The sequence below is a fragment of the Erpetoichthys calabaricus genome, chromosome 8 (genome assembly GCF_900747795.2).
Source record: "Erpetoichthys calabaricus chromosome 8, fErpCal1.3, whole genome shotgun sequence".
NCBI lineage: Eukaryota > Metazoa > Chordata > Cladistia > Polypteriformes > Polypteridae > Erpetoichthys > Erpetoichthys calabaricus.
This window is the reverse complement of record NC_041401.2, coordinates 99,147,465-99,170,277: the sequence shown is the minus strand read 5'-3', so window position 1 is coordinate 99,170,277 and position 22,813 is coordinate 99,147,465. Positions and strand designations below refer to the sequence as shown.

General features: G+C 38.9%; 1 protein-coding gene across 2 annotated transcripts in view; it reads right to left on the bottom strand.

Annotated features, from left to right (window-relative positions):
* The window catches only part of si:dkey-183i3.6 (LAT2 domain-containing protein), a 109,950-nt gene that overhangs the window by 22,736 nt on the left and 64,401 nt on the right, over positions 1 to 22,813 (bottom strand). The window contains exons 5-10 of one of the 2 annotated variants that reach the window (XM_051930798.1): positions 21,791 to 21,839; positions 19,921 to 19,946; positions 19,517 to 19,564; positions 16,066 to 16,111; positions 9,965 to 10,026; positions 2,991 to 3,047 (exon numbers count right to left, since the gene is read on the bottom strand). In XM_051930798.1, coding sequence (XP_051786758.1) covers positions 2,991 to 3,047; positions 9,965 to 10,026; positions 16,066 to 16,111; positions 19,517 to 19,564; positions 19,921 to 19,946; positions 21,791 to 21,839 — 288 coding nt within the window. The remainder of the gene's footprint in view (positions 1 to 2,990; positions 3,048 to 9,964; positions 10,027 to 16,065; positions 16,112 to 19,516; positions 19,565 to 19,920; positions 19,947 to 21,790; positions 21,840 to 22,813) is intronic. The other variant, XM_051930799.1, reaches the window with a different exon arrangement.

Genomic DNA, 22,813 nt, shown 5'->3' with positions numbered 1-22,813 from the left:
TTTATTGGCTAACTAGAAAGATTACAATATGCAAGCTTTCGAGGCAACTCAGGCCCCTTCTTCATCTTGCCTGAAGAAGGGGCCTGAGTTGCCTCGAAAGCTTGCATATTGTAATCTTTCTAGTTAGCCAATAAAAGGTGTCATTTTGCCAATAAAAGTTAGCCAATAGTTAGCCAATAAAAGGTGTCATTTTGCTTGGCTTTTCTCTCTCTCTCTATATATATATATATATACACAGTACATTTTTTTCTTGTTAGAGAAATGGTGAAAACTGCTTTTTTTAATAAGCCTTGTTTCAGATATGTACATTACTGAAAAAATTAAACAATATGACAACTTGTAATTATGAGAAGCATTTTATTTTCTTTTATGCTGTATATATTATGAATAAATATTTTTGTATAGATTTTATTTGTATGTATTTCAAGGAAATTTTATTTATTTTAGTATTTTTATGGTAAGTGAACAATAAGCTTACAGAATTTCATTTTGTTAATACAAAATGAACAGTTAACACCGGTTGTATATAGTTTAATTATAAAAGTACACTTTAATACAGGATATAAGGATTCTGTGCATCTGGTTATGCAGTTTAGTGCAAAAAGTTTTTTAAAGAATAAAAAAGTCACAATCTGTATTGGAATCGGACGATCAAGTAACATGAAATCGGTATCTGCCTTAAAAAATACGATTGGAGCATAACTAGGAAATATATTTTTTAAACTTTTTAAAAAATCTTCAATTTAAAATAGTGTTGGATTGGTTCTAAAATGTTGATTTTGGTACAATCTTGATAAACAAAATTAGCAGAAGCACATCCCCTCCATTACTTAATGGGAGAGACTAAAGGGGGAAAAAAAAGAGACCGTAAACAAACAGGAGCAAAAGAGCCCTACGTGGGACATATGAGACCGTAACACCTATTATTAGATGCTTTAAATATTGATCATAATTCAGGGAGGCAGTGATATCAGGGGTACTTCACTCACCTTAGCACTGACCCATAACCCTGCAAGTTAGTACAAGGATGTAACACAAGGTTGGGTTTTAAAAAGTACAAAGTATTTTGCTACAAGTAGCAAAATGTGTTTTATTGCTAAGAGGAGGCTTGCTGTTGCATAGGCAAGAAAATGGGAGAAAGAACAGGAGAGCAAGCAAGTGGGTAAGCACTAACAAGGAATGGATTCCTTAAATAATTCCTTGTAGGGGTGAATATCGACTTTATTTGTAGTTTACTGCTTTTTTTTGTGTGTATGGCACTTCCTCACTCACTAGTATGAGAAAACTCCTGCAATATGATATACTTTTTGACTATTGATGCCTAGGTATGCAAGACATTTTGCTTTTAGGGGCCCCCACATATATTTGGCCCTCTAGATCTGAAAACCCCTCCTTATTTGTAGGCCATATTTGATGCAGGAAATCACAACTTTATGATAAAGAATAAACCAATAGGTTTCTTCAGCTAAAATGATCAGAAGGCCACATCAGCTGCCCCAGAGGTTCACCCCCTAATGGGATGCAAAGGGTCAAAGTTACTCCATTTCATAAAAATGGGGATTGGTAATTTAGGCATGTGGAGTGTCACTTTATGCTATTTTGAGGTAGCTGATCACGAATGTCATAACATTTTTGATATCTGATTCTTTACCAGTGATCCTAACCCTCTAAGAGCCTCTCCCAGAAGATTTAAAATGACAAATTTCAAACATAAACATGTGATGCATAAATTTAGACTATTTCCAGGTCATAATTATAAATATCATGTTATTTTTAATCCGATGGTAGAGTCTAACCATCTATGGACCTCAATCTGAGAGTGAAAAATGACAAATTTCTGTTACAATCGAATATATTTAAAATGTTAACATTTAAACTGAGGCAAACATTTTTATATTTCATGCTTGGGGGCTTCGCCCCCTGTTCGCTTTGCTCACCCACCCCTTTCCCCCCCGCCAGCACTACATGCCGTTGTAAAAAGGGGGGCTGAATGCACCCCAAGGAGATGTGGACGCTCCTCCAAAAACCCCTCTTAAACGGTGATACAATGGGAAACAAATTCCTTATTTTTTTACCTCCTCTTTGCTCGATCAGCTGCTGGCTTGCTGCTGCTGCCGTGCCGTGTGATCTGCATTTCGTGTGGCGCTTCAAACGTTTAAAAGCCTGTACGGCAGCTGTCCTTTAGTCTCACTAACTTGTCTCTCTTCTCCCCCACACATCCTCAAACTCTATTCGATCTCTTTTCGCTGTTCTGTTATTTCACCGAGTACTATTCTCCGTTTGTTTGCACTTTACTCACATTTTTTTGAGACTTTGGAATTTTCCTACTTTCTTTATCTCTAACCTGCTCTGCATGTGTATCACGGGACTTGCTTCCAAAAGTGGTGAGTATGACGTGACTTGTCTGTCTCACGGGACGTGAAAGTGTCTCTCTGCAAAAGATCACATCTCATCGCAGGAAAAAAGTCTCGTCTCGTTTTTTTTAATAATAGAGAGATGTCTGACTCAACTATTCTTTTTATTATGTACTTCTACCTCATGAAGTAAATTACATTTCTTATGAACACCCCAAATTAGGATGGCTTCAACTAATTCAGATTTTTTTTTGATGAAGTTAGACTCTGAGGGGTACTTTGTAAAGAAGTATTGTTTTTCACTAAATGTGCGTGGAAATCACCCTTAGATATTCTACTATAAAAACAATGTTTGATGTTCAAAGCTAATATACAGTAATATAGTGTTAGTTAGTGTCAAAATAGCTGTCCTAAATCAACTCCGAACACATAACAAAACTGACCCAAGGCTTAAGAAATGGAGAATATGACAGACTAATCTCTGTTTATGGCTTTAAAAAAACAGTACAAAAATAAAATTGTTCCTTGTGGTGAATTGAAAGTGTCTGATAGCTGGCCAAATATCACCCCTGACAGGAAAATAAACACGTTCATCAATAAAAACAACTCAAGAGACCTTAGTAAATAAAAACCCACCTGATTTCACGCTGTTGCGCTTAGAGGCACAAGTGAACACATTTTCGTAGGACCCATCTGTGGAGAAAGAAAATTCAAGCCTTTAACATGAAGTGCTGGCTTTTTCACATAAATTTTTTTTCTGCATGCTTGATAAAGCAGTTCAGTTCCTTGTACAAAAGCTAAAAGCTGCTGTTCTGGAGGCTGCAAGAAGGTTGGTTCTTTAGCTTTTCATAAAGATGTGAGAAGAACAGAGACTTCAAAGAGCATATGTGTTGAAAGAGACCCAGCTTTATATAAGAATGACAACTGAGATGTGAACAGTCCGTGTCGCCATGCATCATTTCAATGTCATTCTTGTCCTTTAGACCAGCACAGTTCTACTGTATTTCAAGGAGAAGGCCACATTTTGATAAGTGTTGAATGCACATTGAAGACTTAGTTGCTAAATCGCAGTATTAAAGGTTGGCTCTTTGCAGAAGCACAATCCAGCCACTTTTCTGCAAACTGTATCTCTCTGTTTTTTAATTGTCAAGTTTACATTATAGTAAAGAAAAGTAAACCACACTGCAATGGGCAGGAAATGACTCTTTATACCAAAAATCATTGAAAAACATTAAACTGTGCTGCTTTTTTGTTCTTAGCCTGTGCATAAGGGAACAGTTTACCTTTTTAATAAAGTACAAGTAAAAATGCATGCTTACTGTGAAGGCCTGCGGCTTCTATTGGGCGTTAAATTGCTGTCTTTGTGGGCGTAGGGCTGTGCATCTTTTTTATTCTGCTAGGCTTGACTTTTGTACAACTGTTTAATCAACTGATTTCAGAATTACAGAAAAATGAGTCATGCAAGTGTTGAAGATAATCTGAAGAGCCTGATGCCAATGCTTTACCTTTATATACGCGTTCATGCTTTGTGCGTTTTTTTCAAGTATATGTACTGTAAAAGGCGCTATATAGCGCCCGACCCGGCACAGACTCACGCAGAGGCACGTACTTAAACAAATGTACTTTTATTTTATCTTCAGCCGTGGGGCACGCCTTCCCCGTGTCCCACAGGCCCAACACAGTCCCAAAAGCACTTCAACCCAACAACTCACACTTCTCTCCACCTCAGCACCACCACTCCTCCTCAGGCTTAGTCCTCTTCCTCCCGACTCTGGCTCTCTCGAGTGGTGGTAGCTGGCCTTTTTATACCCCACCCGGATGTAGTCCAGGTGCTTGGTCACCTGGGCCTAATTGCATTCCCGGGTGGGGCTGAGGAATTGACCAGCCGGGCTGGTAAGTCCACACAGCTCCCCCTGGCGGCCATCCAAGCCCCCAACCAGGCTCTGGAGGACTCCATGTCCCATGGAGCCTTGCACCAGGTTGGGGAATCATCGTCCACCAGGGAGGCTGCCACCAAGCGTCCCGGGGGAGGTACTGAGCTGCCCATGGTGGCTCCCCCGGAATAGATGCAGCAGGGGCGTCCCTGCCGGGCATGGGACCCGGCTGTCCTTCACAGTACTTAGGTGCCATCCACAAGGGAATCAGCATTTTCTCACTGTACAGTTTCCTAGTCATGGAGCAGACAAAATCAGCATCACCTAATGTTTACTACAGCAGACTCGTAACCATTTTTAAAAAATACAAGACTTTTAAATGGTTTCTTGAATTTCTGTCACATTTAATCAAAAATGTTCTCAATTGGCCAAAGAGCATAAAATAAAAACAAGATCTGATGGCAGATAAAAAGCCGACAGAAAGTTTCCATGAAGAATAATGTGTGTCTACGATCTTAGTAATGGGGAAAAAAAATTACATTGTTTATCATTGGCACAACCCTCTATTCCTTGATTTTCTGACTCTTTGGATTTTAGCAGATGGTTTTGAGGAGCCGGAGATTGTTCAGGTAGACAGAATCAGACACAAGTCCTTTGTAGATCACATTCATGCACATGAAGCCAGTATTACTGTCACCAGACAATCTAGCAGAAAATCAGCAGACAGTGGGTGGGAAATGAAATTACTGGTTAAAGAACTGCTGCTCACTGTCAACTGTATATGCATAAAAAAATTCAAAAGAAAATAGTAATGTTTATGGCAGTCCTGGAGCACCTGCTACTTTGTCTTCAATTTCAGGAATTGTTCCTGTAGCTATTTCAGATTTTCTGGGTCATTTTATTCTATAATAATTGAATGATACAAAATAACTGCACAGAATGTACATGTCCTCAGTTGTTCAACTAGATAGGCCACAGTTTTTTACCTTGTCAAACAGCTTAGTGTGGAGAAGATCTGGGTTACCAATGACACAACACACACAGTAGAGATGGTGGGGAGGAGATCTTTACTATGGCCTTTCAGTTAAGGACAACTTCTCAAAGTATAACTATTAGATAGCAAACTTAGTGCGACTGGAATTCCATACTTTGTGGGACAGTCCTGTTTATCAGCCCTCAATTTAGGTTTCCCAACTTGCATTATTTGATTATTTGCACCGTATTTAGACTAATGCATACATGCTGTCCATTGCACTGTACACATTCTTGCACACATCTGCTTGCTAGCTGTATTTTGGTGCACTGCGTTTAATCAAAAGTCACATCTCTGCTCTAAAAAGAGATAAGATCTGGCTATTCCTGACCAACAAGATGCCTGAGACTGCACAGCTCACGCCCAAGTCAAAATGTGTGTCACTTGATGTGAAAAAATGCAGCCTTGAGACAGAAAAAAGTAAAGAGTGAACCTTTTAGAAATCCTGTTTTTATAAATTACAGGACAGCTAACAGCTTTGGTTTTTTATGTAAAATGTAGATTTTGAGGTAGGTGGCTTGTGTTCTTTTCTTGTTTTTGTCATCATTGTTAGTTTATGTGCATTGTGTATGGTACACTAATAATGCAGACTATATGAGCTGAGGGCCTGTGTAGAAATTACTTCTAGGACTGTGGACTTATTATTATGTGCAAGCAGTTTTAACGTGAATGTGTGTTGTACTGCTGGCACTGTTACTATGATATAAATCATAAGAAGCCACAAAACCAAACACTTATTTCCATCCTTGTTGTCTCTAGTCACCCTAAGTAAACGCCACCTAAATGTCTCATCTGACTTGTGAGGCTTATTATTATTTACTAATTTGCCTGATGTCATCATCAAGGCCACATACAACATTTCAGATACAACTGGTTACATTTCTTTTGTTTTGCCAATTAGAGCACATACAGGTGAAGTGACTCCTCATGGTCACACAGTGTCAGTAGTGGGATTTGTGCCCACAATCTCGGGCTTTGAAGTCCAGAGCATTAAACACAATGTCACTGCGGCAGTGAAGTTTATGTGGACTGAAGATTGTGGACTGAATGTAGATGTCTATAGTAAATCTTTATAAACACTATATTAAAACTGACTATTGCTGGGAATGTCACATTTTTAATTAACACCATTAAAAATTACTGTATGACACATTAAAATACTCCCCTCCCAAAAACTAGTAATAAGGAGATCCGTCAGAGTACATGAAAGCTTCAAAATGAGGCCTAATATCAATGAGACTAATTCAAACAAACATGGCTTACATTTGACCAAAATGCATCTAAATTTATATATAAACTTTGTAAAACTGGCCTCTTTGTAATTTTGTCATTTACAACATTGAATCACAGTGGATTTCATTGGGCTTTTTGTCACTGATCAACAAAAAAACTCTTTAATATCAAAGTGACAACAGGCCTGTGTAAAATCTTCTTCTTTTGGCTGCTCCCGCTATGGGTTGCCACAGCGGATCATCTTCTTCCATATCTTTCTGTCCTCTGCATCTTGTTCTGTTACACCCCTCACCTGCATGTCCTCTCTCACCACATCCATAAACCTTCTCTTAGGCCTTCTTCTTTTCCTCTTACCTGGCAGCTCCATCCTTACCATCCTTCTCCCAATATACACATCATCTCTCCTCTGCACATGTGCAAATCAACGCAATTTTGCCTCTCTGACTTTGTCCCCCAACTGTCCAACTTCAGCTGACCCTCTAATGTACTCATTTCTAATCCTACCCATCCTTTTCACACCCAATGCAAATCTTAGCATCTTTAACTCTGCAACCTCCAGCTCTGTCTCCTGCTTTCTGGTCAGTGCCACCGTCTCCAACCCATATAACATAGCTGGTCTCACTACCATCCTATAGACCTTCCCTTTCACTCTTGCTGATACCTGTCTGTCACAAATCACTCCTGACACTCTTCTCCACCCATTCCAACCTGCCTGCACTCTCTTTTTCATCTCTCTTCCAAAATCCCCATTACTCTGTACTGTTGATCCCAAGTATTTAAGTTCATCCACCTTCGCCAACTCTACTCCCTGCATCCTCACCATTCCACTGACCTCCCCCTCATTTACACACATGTATTCTGTCTTGTTCCTACTGACCTTCATTCCTCTCCTCTCTAAAGCATATCTCCACCTCTCCTGGGTCTCCTCAAACAGCTCCCTACTATTGCTACTGAGTCCATGGGGACTCCTGTCTAATCTCGTCTGTCAACCTGTCCATCACCATTGCAAATAAGAAACGGCTCAGAGCTGATCCCTGATGTAATCCCACCTCCACCTTGAATGCATCCATCACTCATACCCCAGACCTCACCATTGTCACACTTCCCTCATACACATCCTGTACAACTCTTACATACTTCTCTGCCACTCCCGACTTCCTCATACAATACCACAACTCTTCTCGAGGCACCTTGTTGTATGCTTTCTCCAGGTCCACAAAGATGCAATGCAACTACTTCTGGGCTTCTCTATACTTCTCCATCCTCAACCTCATGCCCTAACTTAATTACAAATATAAAACACAAAATCACATGATTGCGCAAGTATTCACCCCTTTAATATGACAGCCCTGGGGCAGCCAACAGTCACATAATTAGTTCAATGGAGATCATCTGTCTGGGGTTTCAATTAATAATATTCTAAAGATACATTATCTAGATGGTCCAACTTGTGGTGAGTCAGTATACAGGATTAACCAACACAATGAAGACAATGGAATATAACTTCAACTTCATGAAAACATGATGAAAAAAGTACATGTCATAGGATGGAGACAAAAAAAATATTCCTTGGAGTCCAGTTAAATCAATCATAAAGAAATGGGAAGAGTATGGCACATTTGTAAATCTGTCTAAAGCAGGCTCTCCACAAAAACTGAGGGATTGTGTAAGAAGACAACTAGAGAGGGAGGCCATCAAGAGACCTTTGAGAACTCTAAAGGAGTTACAAGCTACAGTTGATAAGATTGGAGAGACTGTGCAGTCAACAACTGTTGTCTGGATGCTTCACCAGTCGCAGCTTTATAGGAGAGTGGCAGAGAGAAAGCCACTGTTAAAAAACGCAGTTGACATCTTGGCTAGAGCTACCCAGAAGGCACATGGGGGACTCCGAAGTTTGTTTGACGAAAGTTCTATGGTTTGGTAAAACTAACACAGAGCTTTCTGACCATCAGACTAGATGCCATGTTTTGTGTAAGCCAAACACTGCACGTTATCAAAAGCACACCATCCCCAACATGAAGAATGGTTATGGCAGCATAATGCTGTGGGGATGTTTCTCTGAAGTACTTCCTGGAAGGCTGTGGAGGTAGAGGGCAGAATGAATGAAGCAAAATTTAAGGAAAGCCTGATGCTGTCTGCAAGAAACCCGCAACTTGAGAGATTTGCTTTTTAGAGAGATACCAAACGGAAGCTTAAAGCTGGTGTCCAGACATGCAAAGCTGACAGAGACCTAAGCACATGACTCAAGGCTGGAATGTCTGACAGAAGTACACCTACTAAATATTGATTTGATGGGGGTGTATACTTATGCTGTCAGTTAGTTTGTGTTTTACATGTGTAATTCATTCAGACCACTTTGCAGAGATCTCTTTTCACTTTGACACTGAAGACTCTTTTGCTGCTGATCAGTGTCAAAAGAACCAAACTGTTGAATAACAATTAAATGTGAAAAATTCCTGGAAGACTGTGAATACTTTTCATAGGTGCTGTTGTACATCATGCACATGTTGTATTATTTTTGAGTGTTATACGGATTTACAGAATTTTTAATCCTGATGCGTCTTATCATATTTTTTCCATTTATGTCCTAATGAGCATTTCAATTGCAGTTCACTAGCTGGTCGATTTACTGCGTCGGACAGCCGGGTCCCATGCCCGGCAGGGACGCCCCTTCTGCATCTATTCCGGGGGAGCATCCATGGGCAGCTCAATACCTCCCCTGGGACGCTTGGTGGCAGCCTCCCTGGCGGACAGTGATCCCCCAGCCTCTCGTATGGCTCCATGGGAGATGGAGTCCTCCACAGCCTGGTTGGGGGCTCGGATGGCCGCTAGGGGGAGCTGCATGGAGTCAGCAGCCCAGCTGGACGTATCTTCAGCCCCACCCGGAAGAGCAATTAGGACCAGGTGGTTAAGCACCTGGAACGCTTCCGGGTGGGATATAAAAAGGGCCAGCCACCACCACTCGAGGAGCCAGAGTTGGGAGGAAGGAGACGAAGCTTGAGGAGGAGTGGTGGTAAAGGAAGAGAAGAGTGTTGTGTGGTAATTGTGCTTTATGGACTCTGTATTGCCTGTGGGTCATGGGGAAGACGTGCGCCCACGGGTGAAGAAAATAAAAGTCTTGTTTGTTTATACATGCCTCTGTTTACATCTGTGTCAGGTCAGGCGCCTATATAGCGCCTTTGTTACATACTTTAAACCTGCACATATCTACACACAGCTTCCTCCACTACAGCATGGCACTACACACATGGTGATATCATTCATTGCTTTTTCCCGCTGTCAAGATTATTTTGTTATGTACTTAATAATTACTATTAGATAGATAGATAGATAGATAGATAGATAGATAGATAGATAGATAGATAGATAGATAGATAGATAGATAGATTACTACTTAACCAAACAGCTTGGTGAAAGTAAAAGCCAGCATCTACTTGAACAAAACTGTGACATATTACACTTATACGTACCGCTCTCTGACTTCTTCTTTGTGAAGCCAAGGTTCTGGTAGGGTGGGGCAGCAATGGGATCTCTGCAACATACACAGATAGTTTTCTTTCTTAAAATAATTATTTTTTGTAATTATTCCCATTATAGACTGCACTATCATTCTTTACAAAAACAAGATAAACATAAAGTGATGTTGTTGTACTAAGTGACACTCAAACATTGTCAGCCTGAGGTGACTGTAACTTCTCAGGGTACAAAAATTTTCTTAGCCCAGAAAGATCAGCAGAAAGTTATGGGCTCAAGCACAGGACTGAGAAAAGCACAACACAACCGGTTCCAATTTTTCTTCCATTCATCTATAATAATAATAATAATTCATTACATTTATATAGCGCTTTTCTCAGTACTCAAAGCGCTATCCACACAGGGAGGAACCAGGAAGCAAACCCACAATCTTCCACAGTCTCCTTACTGCAAAGCAGCAGCACTACCACTGCGCTACCTGTGAGGATCTTTGCATCTATCTAATATCTGGACTCTCTTAATTTCTTTCAAGGTTGTGAGAACTTAAGTAAATTAGGGACCAAGCATGGATGATGTGTTGGCTTATTGCTGGCACACTCATTCATAACAGGCCAATTTAGACACACTGGTTAACCTGACATACTTGACTTTGGCATGGGGAGAGAATCCACCGAGACAAGGAGCAAACATGCACACTCGACAGAGACCACAGCTGGGCTGAGACTTGGACCTTGACCCTGTCTCCTGGGGCTGCAAGGCAGTAATACTAAGCACCACACTACCGAAATTTATTTTTAACATAATGAAACTATGCTTGTTTTATAATAATATCATCTAATTTAAAATAATTTAAGTTCATTCTTCCATTATTCCATGCCCGCTTAATTCAGTGCACTAGAGCCCATCCCATCAGCACTGGCACAAGGCAGAAATAAACCCTGAATGGTTTGCACTGCAGGGCACACTTATGTACTATACACACATCCACCTAATTTAAATAAGAAATGCATTTATTTATTTAGAATTGAACAAGATCAGTGTTAATATATTTCCAGCACAATCCCCTCTTCATCATACACACAGTGTAGCCCTGAACAAGTCACTTAATCTGTCTATGTGCCATTTGTAAAAAGCTTAAACGCAAGCAATTGAATAGTGTCAGTAAACTTTGCAAAAACGTTTACCATGCAAACATAACTAAATAATCTAAAAGTTGTTTGTTTGAATTAACAGAGGATTTCTTTTAATTAAACTGAATGTAAGCCTCATTACACTTATGTGGCCAACTAGAGAAAAGCTGTTCAAGAAAACAATTAATTAGGTTGATGTGTGCAATGCAGAAACATACTTATACAGTATGTTCAGTTTCTCTACTTGTCATGATTAAGACTAACCAGAGCACATAAAGTAGAGAAATGCATGATAGGGACTCCAAACGTCAACTCTGATCAAGTTCAATGGCTATTCAGAAATGTATAAAACAAATAAAGTAACAGAAATACATCTACAGCGCTATTTTGTTTTTCTGACTGACTCAAAAGTTAATTGAACTTTGTATGATATTAACCCATCTAGTCATCATTGTTATATCAAATCAAATCAAATTTTATTTGTTACATACAAATCATATGTAACGGTACAATATGCCTAGTTGCTCAACTCCAATGACTGTACCTTTGAGAGGAAAAAATTAAAAGAATAACGAGACATAATAAATAGTAAAAATCAGTAATATAATTATAAATATATGATAATAAATACAAATTAACTAAATAACTTGATGTAAGGGAGTTAACAATAGGGCATTATGTATTTCTAGACACTTTCCTTATTTAACACGCAGCTGGACTGTGGACAGAAGCCCTTTGTCAGTCTCTTAAGACAACAGTAGTGTTTACCTGACTGCAGCACAGAAAAGAGGCCGTTCTTGGGATGGCTGGTGTCACAGATAATTGTCTTTGCCTTTATCCAACATTGCTTGGTGTAGATGTCCTCAAAGTTAGGGAGTGCACACTCAGTGAAGCATTCAGCTGGCTGCATCATTCTCTGCAAAGCTTTGCGGTCCTCCAGTGTGCTGTTCCCAAAGCAGACAAATAATACTTTCTGTCAGGATACCTTCAATGGTGAATATGGAAGGGCAGTCTGAAATCACGAAGGTTTCTGAGATGGTAAAGATGTTGGCATACGTTTTTCACCAAGGTGTTGATGTGCTTGAACCAGGTGAATTCCTCCATCATGTGGAAAACAAGGTATTAGAAACTGTCCATCCACTTCATCTGAGTGCTGTTAATACTGGGGTGGGGGTGCTAGTACCTTGGTTGTCTTCTTCCAAATTATACAATCAACTCCTTTGTCTTGCTGACATTCAGAAGTAGACAGTTGTCCTAAAGCCAGTGTGACAGATTCTCCGCTTCATCCAGGTAAGACTGCTCATTGTTGTCAGATATCAGGCTTATCACAGCTGTGTCATCAGATAACTTAACAATGATGTTATAGTCATGTGAAGCCATGCAGTCATATTCTTAGAGGATGTACAGCAGAGAGCACAGAATACAGCCCTGTGGAATGCCTGTGTTGAGAGTGACAGATGATGAAGTGTGGCCTCCCATCCAAACCACCTGGGTTTGCCCTGAGCTTGGTGATAAATTTAGAGGGGTTTATTGTGTTAAATGCAGAGCTAATGTAGAGTCTATAAACAGGAATCCCTCTCTTGACGTCCAGATGGGCAAGTATTGTGTGAAGGATCAAGGTGATGGCATCCTGTATGGATCTACTGGAGAGACATGAAACTGTTTTTGATCTAGTTCATTTGGCAGAGAAGAGCATATGTGGTTTTTGACTAGCTTCTCGAAACACTTCATTGCTATAGGCATTAGTGCAATGGGATGATAGTCATTTAGGATGGATTTCATTTCTTAGGAACAGGGACAATGGTGGAACTTCCAAAGCATGTTGGTACCACTGAAATTGCACTCTTTATTACCTACCTATGTTTTAAAGTTGTCATTGATTTAAAAGTGACTATGCATGTTTTCACCGTGTCTGCGCAGGTTTCTTCCAGGTGCTCTGGTTTCCTTCCACAATCCAAAGACATGATGGTTTGGAGGATTGGAGATGCTAAATTGGCTCCTAATGTGTGTGTTTGTGTGTGTTCACCCTGAAATGGGCTGACACCCTATCAAGGTAATGTTTCTGTATTGTCTGTAATGCTTGTTGGCTAGTCTTCAGTTTCATTGTGACCCTGCTGTGGATAAGCAGCTTTGGAAGATGAATGGATGGATTCATAAAACTAAGTTAAAAGAGTATATTCAATCTCAATATTAATTATTCTTTGTGCATCTACAAACTTGGAGCAAGATACCACACACTACAAAGATTTGGTACAACTGTGGTAATGAAACTGAAAAGTGTTGCACACTAGCTGGTGACAACCCCAGCTTCCATTGAAAGAAATTGGTTGGCTGATTGAACACCTAGATGTTAATGGTTGAGACATAATGACAACCCACAGATGGAGATGAGGGAAGTTAACAATACAAAAAAAATCTTCACTCTTACAGGTGCAGAGACTAGTGACTGTTGTCTACACAAAAGATTGGTATTATGACATCCACTGGAGTCACCACCCAAGGCCAGTGTTAGTGGTGGGCAAAGGGTGGGACAAGGATGCATACATACAATAAAAACAATCAATATTGCTCATTTGAATCAGAAGCAAATTAGTTACCACAAGACTCTGCAATGAAATATAAACCCCAAAATCAGAGAAGGGATTTGAGGCAAATTGAGTGAGATGAGGCCTACACATTTGGAAATTGAAAAGGCTGCATGGAACTGTGGCAAAATACTAATGGGGGCCAAGAAGTTTAGACAACACTGAAGATGTGGCTAAACAGTAATTAATCCAGAAACTAAGCAAGAAGTTTAAATTAGCAAAGCAAGACTCCTTCTTTGGTCACTGTGAACTAGGCTTTGAAGTCTTTTTTTCAGTGGTATTTTGAAATGTATTTTTAACATTTGTGTCATTTTGTTAATATCGTTATTGTGTTGCATTATGCTTTGCATCTGCACATGCTTTTTGTGGGCTGCATTAATGTTGTGAGCACTTAAGTTCAAAATTATTCCGATGTCATCTAATTTAAGATTAAATAGTAATAATTTTTAGTCAGAACATTATCTAAAAATAAGGGAAGGACTGTTTTTAAAAAGAAATTAATAAAGTACAGTTTTATTTAAGAATTACAGGCTCCCAGTGTGGTTCATGTGTGTAGTGTTGCTGAATGTGGCCTATTAGGAAGGTTTGCCCAGCCAATCAAACTCGCTCACCAGAGTAAACAACTAAATGCAAGGAAGAAGTTTGCTATACTCTGTAGACACAGCAATAACCACCCTACAAACCCTATACATAAACTACCAGTGGTACATTCTTGGCTATAAAGTTGTTCTTGTTGGTCACGGTGATGTGTGGGCATCTTTCAGAGTTCCTGACATCCTCCTTTCATTCCTTTGCTTAGTTTAAGAGTCTTCAACATGCAGTGGCACTTCCTTTTTGCCTTATATCATAAACCCCATATTGTTAAGCGGCAGATAAACATTTTCATATACACAGATTTTCCATTGTCAGCTAGGTCTTTTCATCACCTCTTTAACTAATGCCATCTCACACAAATGTGCAGATTCACCTCTGCATCATATGTTCTTTGTTAGTTTATAATGAAGTTTGCTGTGCTTGTAGCTGTAATGGACTGGAGACACACGAGTAGGCTCCTCCGCACCTCTTGATCCTGTGCTGGAATAAGTCGGTTTAATAGTAGAAGGATCATGAAAATACTTCAGCTGCAAACCAATGGACTCCTGGTAACTAAATATGTAACATCCAAAACATAACGGCTTAAAGTGATGCTTTTTTATATACATCTTGTATTTGCACAAGTATTTTACGCACACTAAGTTCAAAAATTGACCATGGGAATCAGTGTCTTAATAATCCATGTCACGTGTAAGGCATTTCAGTTTGTTAAAAAAGTATACACTTAAAAAGCAGCTTGGCTAGGAATATCAAGCTAACAGACTTGACACCTTTGAAATTCAACCTGAAATACAATTCCAGTCTAGTCCAAAAATCATTCAAATTTACTGCCCCCAGTTTCTTAATGGATGTAACATGATTGTATGGAAGCTCTGAACCGCACAGTGAAAAAAATTATGGGATAACCCTTATCTCGTACCTACGTGAAAATATCAGCGAAAACAGAAAGCGCTTGGGGGGTGGTTGACACTGAGTGCTATTGCATTTCTCCCTTATTCACCAGGAAAACAGAAGATTAAGAGAAATACCTCTCGGAACTCCTCCAACAATACACTCTGCGCAAGTTCCATGAAGTGCTTCTCTTCTGGGTTCCAAACATCCGACTCCAATTGATGACTTCACTTCCGGTCCGCTCCCGATGATCTCACTTCCATCTTCTGTCTGTGTCATCATCTCCGGCTTATCCCATCAATGTCATCTCTATTGTCCATGTCATTTCCAGTCTTGACTCCATAAAAGTTTTAGTTTAACACCAACTCATTGTCTCACGAAAGTCAGTTATGTGCTGTGTCTCATTGGTATCAGTGCCAAAGGATTACTTAGGACCAACTGACAGTTTACGGGACGGCAGTCCCAAACCTTTATTTGTGTCTCTCTGTGTTCTTTCCTTACAATATATATATGCAAGACAAGGTCCCCAATAGTTCTTCTTTGCTACTGCAGATGTTCACATCCAGCTGACAAAATACAGCCCATAAGTAAAGCCTTTACTTTTTCCATTTTCAGCTTTCAGCTAGTGCTTCACAGTGATGTTTGAAGTTAAGTATTATAAAAGGAAGACATATTTACAAAGTTTGAACAAGAATGCAGCAGTGTTTGAGTGTGATGAGGTGGCCGGAAAACGTTGCACAATTAAAAAAACCAGTGAGTGCTCTGCGATTACAGGCACCTGAGGATGTGGTCAATGCTGGTCAACCCACACTACATTCTTCAAAGACCTCAAGGAGTTACGCATGCTGTCCATAAGACATCTAAAACTGGTCACAACAGTCTGAAAGAAATACTTACACGTAGGCTGGCTCACGGCCATCGTCATTGTTAGCAGCACTGGCCCCTGAAAAAAGAAAGACTACCATAAAATACCTTAACCAGCACCCATCATCCTATGCAGTTGAAAGAATCAAACTATTCATGAAAATTCAACAGGCATACAGTGTTATGCAAAGTTACACGCATCAGTAAGCATTTGAGTGTCTGTGTAGGTTGGAATGAACTTTCAGAATTCGACTTATCTACAGTGTAAATCAAAGTAAAAGAAAGTGCATTTCTTATCATTGCAGTCCTGGGTAAAGAGATGAGTGTTAAGAGGAACACTAGTGAAGAGACACATTTGTATAATATATGTGTACTATTTTGGTTAGTCTATTTATTGTTTTTCATGTAGTTTGGTCTGTCTGACATTCTCCATTGACATTTGAGTCAATACAGCTAAAAGGTTATAATAATGTCACAGTGTCACGGCCTGTGAGGAATTGTAAACACCACAAACAATTCCATTTCTCCATTCTCTCTGTTTGCATTGCAATCCAGATATCATTTGTTTATTTCATTTTTTGTGTTATTAATCTGTATTTTATTTTAATCACTATTATAGAGATTCATCAAGTTGCCACTTACAGGTGCTGGTCATAAAATTAGAATATCATGACAAAGTTGATTTATTTCAGTAATTCCATTCAAAAAGTGAAACTTGTATATTAGATTCATTCATTACACACAGACTGATGTATTTCAAATGTTTATTTCTTTTAATTTTGTTGATTATAACTGACAACTAATGAAAGTCCCAAATTCAGTATCTCGGAAAATTAGAATATTGTGAAAAGGTTCAATATTGAAGACACCTGGTGCCGCACTCTAATCAGCTAATTAACTCAAAACACCTGCAAAAGCCTTTAAATGGTCTCTCAGTCTAGTTCTGTAGGCTACACAATCATGGGGAAGACTGCTGACTTGACAGTTGTCCAAAAGACGACCTTTGACACCTTGCACAAGGAGAGCAAGACACAAAAGGTCATTGCTAAAGAGGCTGGCTGTTCACAGAGCTCTGTGTCCAAGCACATTAATAGAGAGGCGAAGGGAAGGACAAGATGTGGTAGAAAAAAGTGTACAAGCAATAGGGATAACCGCACCCTGGAGAGGATTGTGAAACAAAACCCAGACCCCATTCAAAAATGTGGGGGAGATTCACAAAGAGTGGACTGCAGCTGGAGTCAGTGCTTCAAGAACCACCACGCACAGACGTATGCAAGACATGGGTTTCAGCTGTCGCATTCCTTGTGTCAAGCCACTCTTGAACAAGAGACAGCGTCAGAAGCGTCTCGGCTTTGGACTGCTGCTGAGTGATCCAAAGCTTTGTTCTCTGATGAAAGTAAATTTTGCATTTCCTTTGGAAATCAAGGTCCCAGAGTCTGGAGGAAGAGAGGTGAGGCACAGAATCCACATGAGGTCCAGTGTAAAGTTTCCACAGTCAGTGATGGTTTGGGGTGCCATGCCATCTGCTGGTGTTGGTCCATTGTGTTTTCTGAGGTCCAAGGTCAATGCAGCCGTCTACCAGGAAGTTTTAGAGCACTTCATGCTTCCTGCTGCTGACGAACTTTATGGAGATGCAGATTTCATTTTCCAACAGGACCTGGCACCTGCACACAGTGCCAAAGCTACCAGTACCTGGTTTAAGGACCATGGTATCCCTGTTCTTGATTGGCCAGCAAACTTGCCTGACCTTAACCCCATAGAAAAACTATGGGGTATTGTGAAGAGGAAGATGCAATACGCCAGACCCAACAATTCAGAAGAGCTGAAGGCCACTATCAGAGCAACATGGGCTCTCATAACACCTGAGCAGTGCCACAGACTGATCGACTCCATGCCACGCCGCATTGCTGCAGTAATCCAGGCCAAAGGAGCCCCAACTAAATATTGAGTGCTGTACATGCTCATACTTTTCATGTTCATACCTTTCAGTTGGCCAACATTTCTAAAAATCCTTTTTTTGCATTGGTCTTAATTTATATTCTAATTTTCCGAGATACTGAATTTGGGACTTTCATTAGTTGTCAGTTATAATCAACAAAATTAAAAGAAATAAACATTTGAAATACATCAGTCTGTGTGTAATGAATCTAATATACAAGTTTCACTTTTTGAATGGAATTACTGAAATAAATCAACTTTGTCATGATATTCTAATTCTATGACCAGCACCTGTATGTGTGTGTCTGTTCCTATGGCTGCCACCATTTTCAATTTCTTGTTTCCTATGATGCTGCATTGTTGCTAGGAATGTGACATGCAAATCATGTGACCCAGGCACTATGGTGGCCATTATATAAAGGATATCACTACACATCTCAGAGCTGTTTTTTCACATAAAAGTGTTCCTGAAAAGTACTTTAAGTTCTAAGGTTCTTTTAATATTGGTGGATAAGTTTATACTGGAAATGCCTACATTTTTGCCTTAATTTACATATATATATCCAGCAAAAATGATCTATTCACTCATCAATCATACTGTATCAGAGCAATATGGCTGGGCTGACAACCTCAGCTTCAAACTTTTAGCAGGGGCCAGAAGACAGCAACCTCACCATTACCCTTGAGCAGTCTATACAGATCAGACAGAGCAAAATGGCCAAGAGTGGCAACCTCAGCTTCAAAACCTTAGCGGGGCCAAAAGCTGACTACTTCATAGTTACCTATGAAAGGGCTACACAATTCTAACAAGAGTTTGTTTTATTGATTATTTAGGTTTCTGTTTTTTTGGATTCTAAATACATGATTAACCATCAATCTTTTGTCATGTTTGCATTAAGAATAAACTAGCAGGGGTACCTGGCATAGCTTGGAGTGGAATAATATGCAGGTGCAACCATTAAATAAATTCTCCAGTGGAAATAAATTTGGGCTGAAACCAAAATTTCAGTGACTAAACCCACCCGTGCCAACAATGCCTCCCGAGGTCACTTCCCTAATAAAGTGCAGGTGTGGTCAACTAGATAAAACTCTCCAAGGGGAAAGTTTAATTTGCATACAGAACAGACACATAAACACACATTCAGATTTATATATTATTACAGATTAGAAATACATTGTGTTATTTTGTTTATTAAAGTGAGCATGTTTGCTTTATTCTACGAAAGAACTATTGTAAAATAAAGGTGCTTATCTACCACTCTGTGTATGAACCCAAAAGTTCACAAATTATCATCAGAACCCACTGGCAGTTCTCCTGATGAAACTGTAAACTGTTGAAGGAAATCAGACAGTCCAAAGTAAAAGCCATGCCAATATGGAAAGAACATGAAAAATCATAGAAGGCACCCATCACGGATCAAAACAGCATTGTGAGGTAGCAAATCTGTCATACCGAGTTCAAAAGATTAATATTTACTTTTATTTTTTGTCACATATTTCTGTTAGAGCTCAAAAATATGGCGAGGAATAGGAGGCCCAGACTTACCTAAATTAACATTTTCATATCTAATATGTTGGCCATTGGCTGGTGAAACTTAACAAAAATAGAAAAAAATCAAATGCACAAGAAGACATTAATAATGTAGTTAGTTAGTTAGTTAGTTAGATAGATAGATAGATAGATAGATAGATAGATAGATAGATAGATAGATAGATAGATAGATAGATAGATAGATAGATAGATAGATAGATAGATAGATAGACATGATGACTGGTACAGAGATGCACATATATGATTCAGAACATAAAGAATAAGCATTTCATTATGACACATGAAACTTCTACATCCTTAAAAGCTATTGCAGGTTCAAATGTATTTTTGTATTTTTTTTTATTACAAACTGATTAGAAATTCTGAGGGACAAAAACATGATCCTTCTCTAGACTTACCTGTAAATACATCTCCATCTTTCTCCCTGAGAAGAAGCACAGAAAAAACATTACTTGGCACAGACTCTGTCATTGCCAGACACACTGACCTACAATGGCACCCATTTTAATTTCTTTTGCCCATACCACTGTGCTAACCATCCTGTCTAAGTGGTGAATGATGGGGCTTCTTTACCTCAATTATCTGTTTTCTATTTCAAAGTCACAAGAAAAACAAGTGTATTCTTGCATCAATGGATATAATGTCAGAACCATTTTAGGACTCGTCTCATACAGTCATGCACAGGGAGCTAGTTCAGCATCAGTTGACTTAAAATCATTTCTCTGAACAGTAGGAGAAGCTCAGAAATCCTGGGGAAGAACATATAAACTCCTGGAAGAAATGAGGCAGAAATACAGAAGGAGAACAGCCCATACAAATTCCATGCAGAACTGACAAAAAGCTCACGAGGCCTTAGTTTTGTGTTTACAATGTGCAATGATTATTCAAGAAGTATATATTTAACAATATTTTGTTTATTAGATAACAGACATGTGGATTATGCAAAACAATGTGAGATTTTTTTTTCTTTTTTCCATGGCTGTTTTTCACATTGTTTGCAGTTATCAATCATTGATCACTATTGTCTTATATTATGTCATAACATTTTTTTCTCCATTTTGCATGAAAAGTTGAGATTAAAGATTTGTCTTGGTCACCTCTACACCACTACAAAGTACATAGGGCAAGTAACGTATACAAATATCACTTCTGGGGAGAGTATTCCTCCTTTTTAGATAACAACATGCCACCTTTCCCAGTAGAGTTATCACTGTTGCTGTCTACCAGACTGGAGAAATCATAACGCCCTCCTACCACTTCTTCAAGGCCTCCTTCTCTTAGTTTCAGTATTAAACACTATTAGTTTTGCTTGCCTTCTACAATCTTGGAAGTACTGCCACTCACTCTTTCCTGTTCTTGCCCCTTCACAAGATATGCTTACAAATTACCCAGTACATCAGCAGGATACAGTGAACTGGTGATGGGCACAGGGCTGGGCTCAGTCACTGGTGAACCAGACCTAAAGGCTTTGGCAGTTTACTCTGTCTTAAACCAAGGGTAGATTATTCTCTAGTGCCATCATAGCCCTTGCCCACTGAACACCACCACATTAGATATGCTGTATTTTGGGTATAACAAGGACAAAATCCTGTGAAACACAGTAATCTTAAAAATCTCTGCTGCTTTTCTTCTACAACAGAGGGATGGTGGAAATAAGGAAAGTTAAAATATTAAGAAGGAAACCCACAATCCCTTCTTGTTGCTTTATTTGTCAGACAAATGCAACAATTATAGAATACTAGGGGGGCAAGCCCCCCTGGCGCCCAACCCCCCATTGCAGCCAGAATATTAGTAAAATCTGTAAATGTACAAAAGAAAAATTATTTATTGGAGTCAAAATCATGAAATTCTATAAATATGTAAAAGAAAAATTAATTATTATTTAACGGAGTAAAAATCATGAAACGAGAATAAAATATTTACTCTCTCACCGATTGGAGTATTCCCGTTAAACTGAGGTCCATATTTTAGTTTAAATTTAAAAACGGAATTAGAATCTGAAAACCTAACACACATTATCACATTAAAGTTTGATAAATTCTGAAAAGAATGATACCAAACATATACAGTATATGCAGGCTTTAAAATAAGCCGATTTAAAGTGTGACAAAAAACGCTACATAAAAATATCACATAAAATCATTGCACAAAATCGTTGCACTTTTAGGCATAGGATATTATATATATAGAGTAGATTTCTTCCAACTTAGTGAAACCTAGGAAATGAAGATGTTAATAAGAATAAGTAAATACATTCTGTTTACTTACACTGGCACTGGTGGAGCAGGCTTCTTCACAATCTTATTAGGCCTTGTCACTAAAGAAAAACAAATTACAGTAAAGTTTTCAAATGAAAACTGTTTGAAAATAATGAAGAAAGCAGAGTAAATCTACTGCTAATGAAGATACTAATTGCTTTCATTACTTTAGATATTCTTGAACAATTCATAAACTTCTATTTTACACTAACATTCAATATAATCACAAACATACAAGAATATAAGACACTGATGCTGCACCAACACTACATGGATGGCTGAACTAAAACCCAAATGACCAGGATTTATGATGCTTGTAGTTCATTTTTCACAATATCACACAGGTCATACAATCTAAAACTAATGCTAAAAAGATTTGTTTATTTGTATTAAATAAAAGCTTCTAACCAATAATTTAAAACACACTGGTTAGACCTTATCTGGAGTACACTATACAGTTTTGGTCTCCAGGATACAAAAAGGACATAGCAGCACTAGAAGAAGACCAACTAGGCTGATCCTAGGACTGCAGGAGATGAGTTGGACAGGAAAAGAAAGACATGTAATAAGTGTCAATACCGACTGGACAACAAAGGGCACATGGTTTCAGAAGTATTTATATGGGCCTGTGCTGCCCCATAAATAGTAAAGGCAGTCAAAGAGGTACCTTAGATAGAGGTTAGGTTGACTGTATTATCCCAGAGGGAAGTTTGTTTGCAGCAGGCCCTGTTACATAGATACTAAAAAGTAAGCCAAGACACTACAGCTGACGACTTGTTTTATCCTAACTACAAATAATCAAAATTAGTATAAAAAGGAATAATTATAACAGTACACAAAATAAAAATTCAGAATTCACCACCATCCAAGCAAGTAACAGAATTTGTGATGCTTACAGCTCTGTGAATAAAAGGGCTCTTAAATCTGCTGCTCTTTACCCTCAGAAACCTAAATGTGTAGCCTGATGGCAACAAGTAACTATCAACTAAAATTAAACAAAAGAGGATGGCTACTGTCTGACATAACTTCTTCC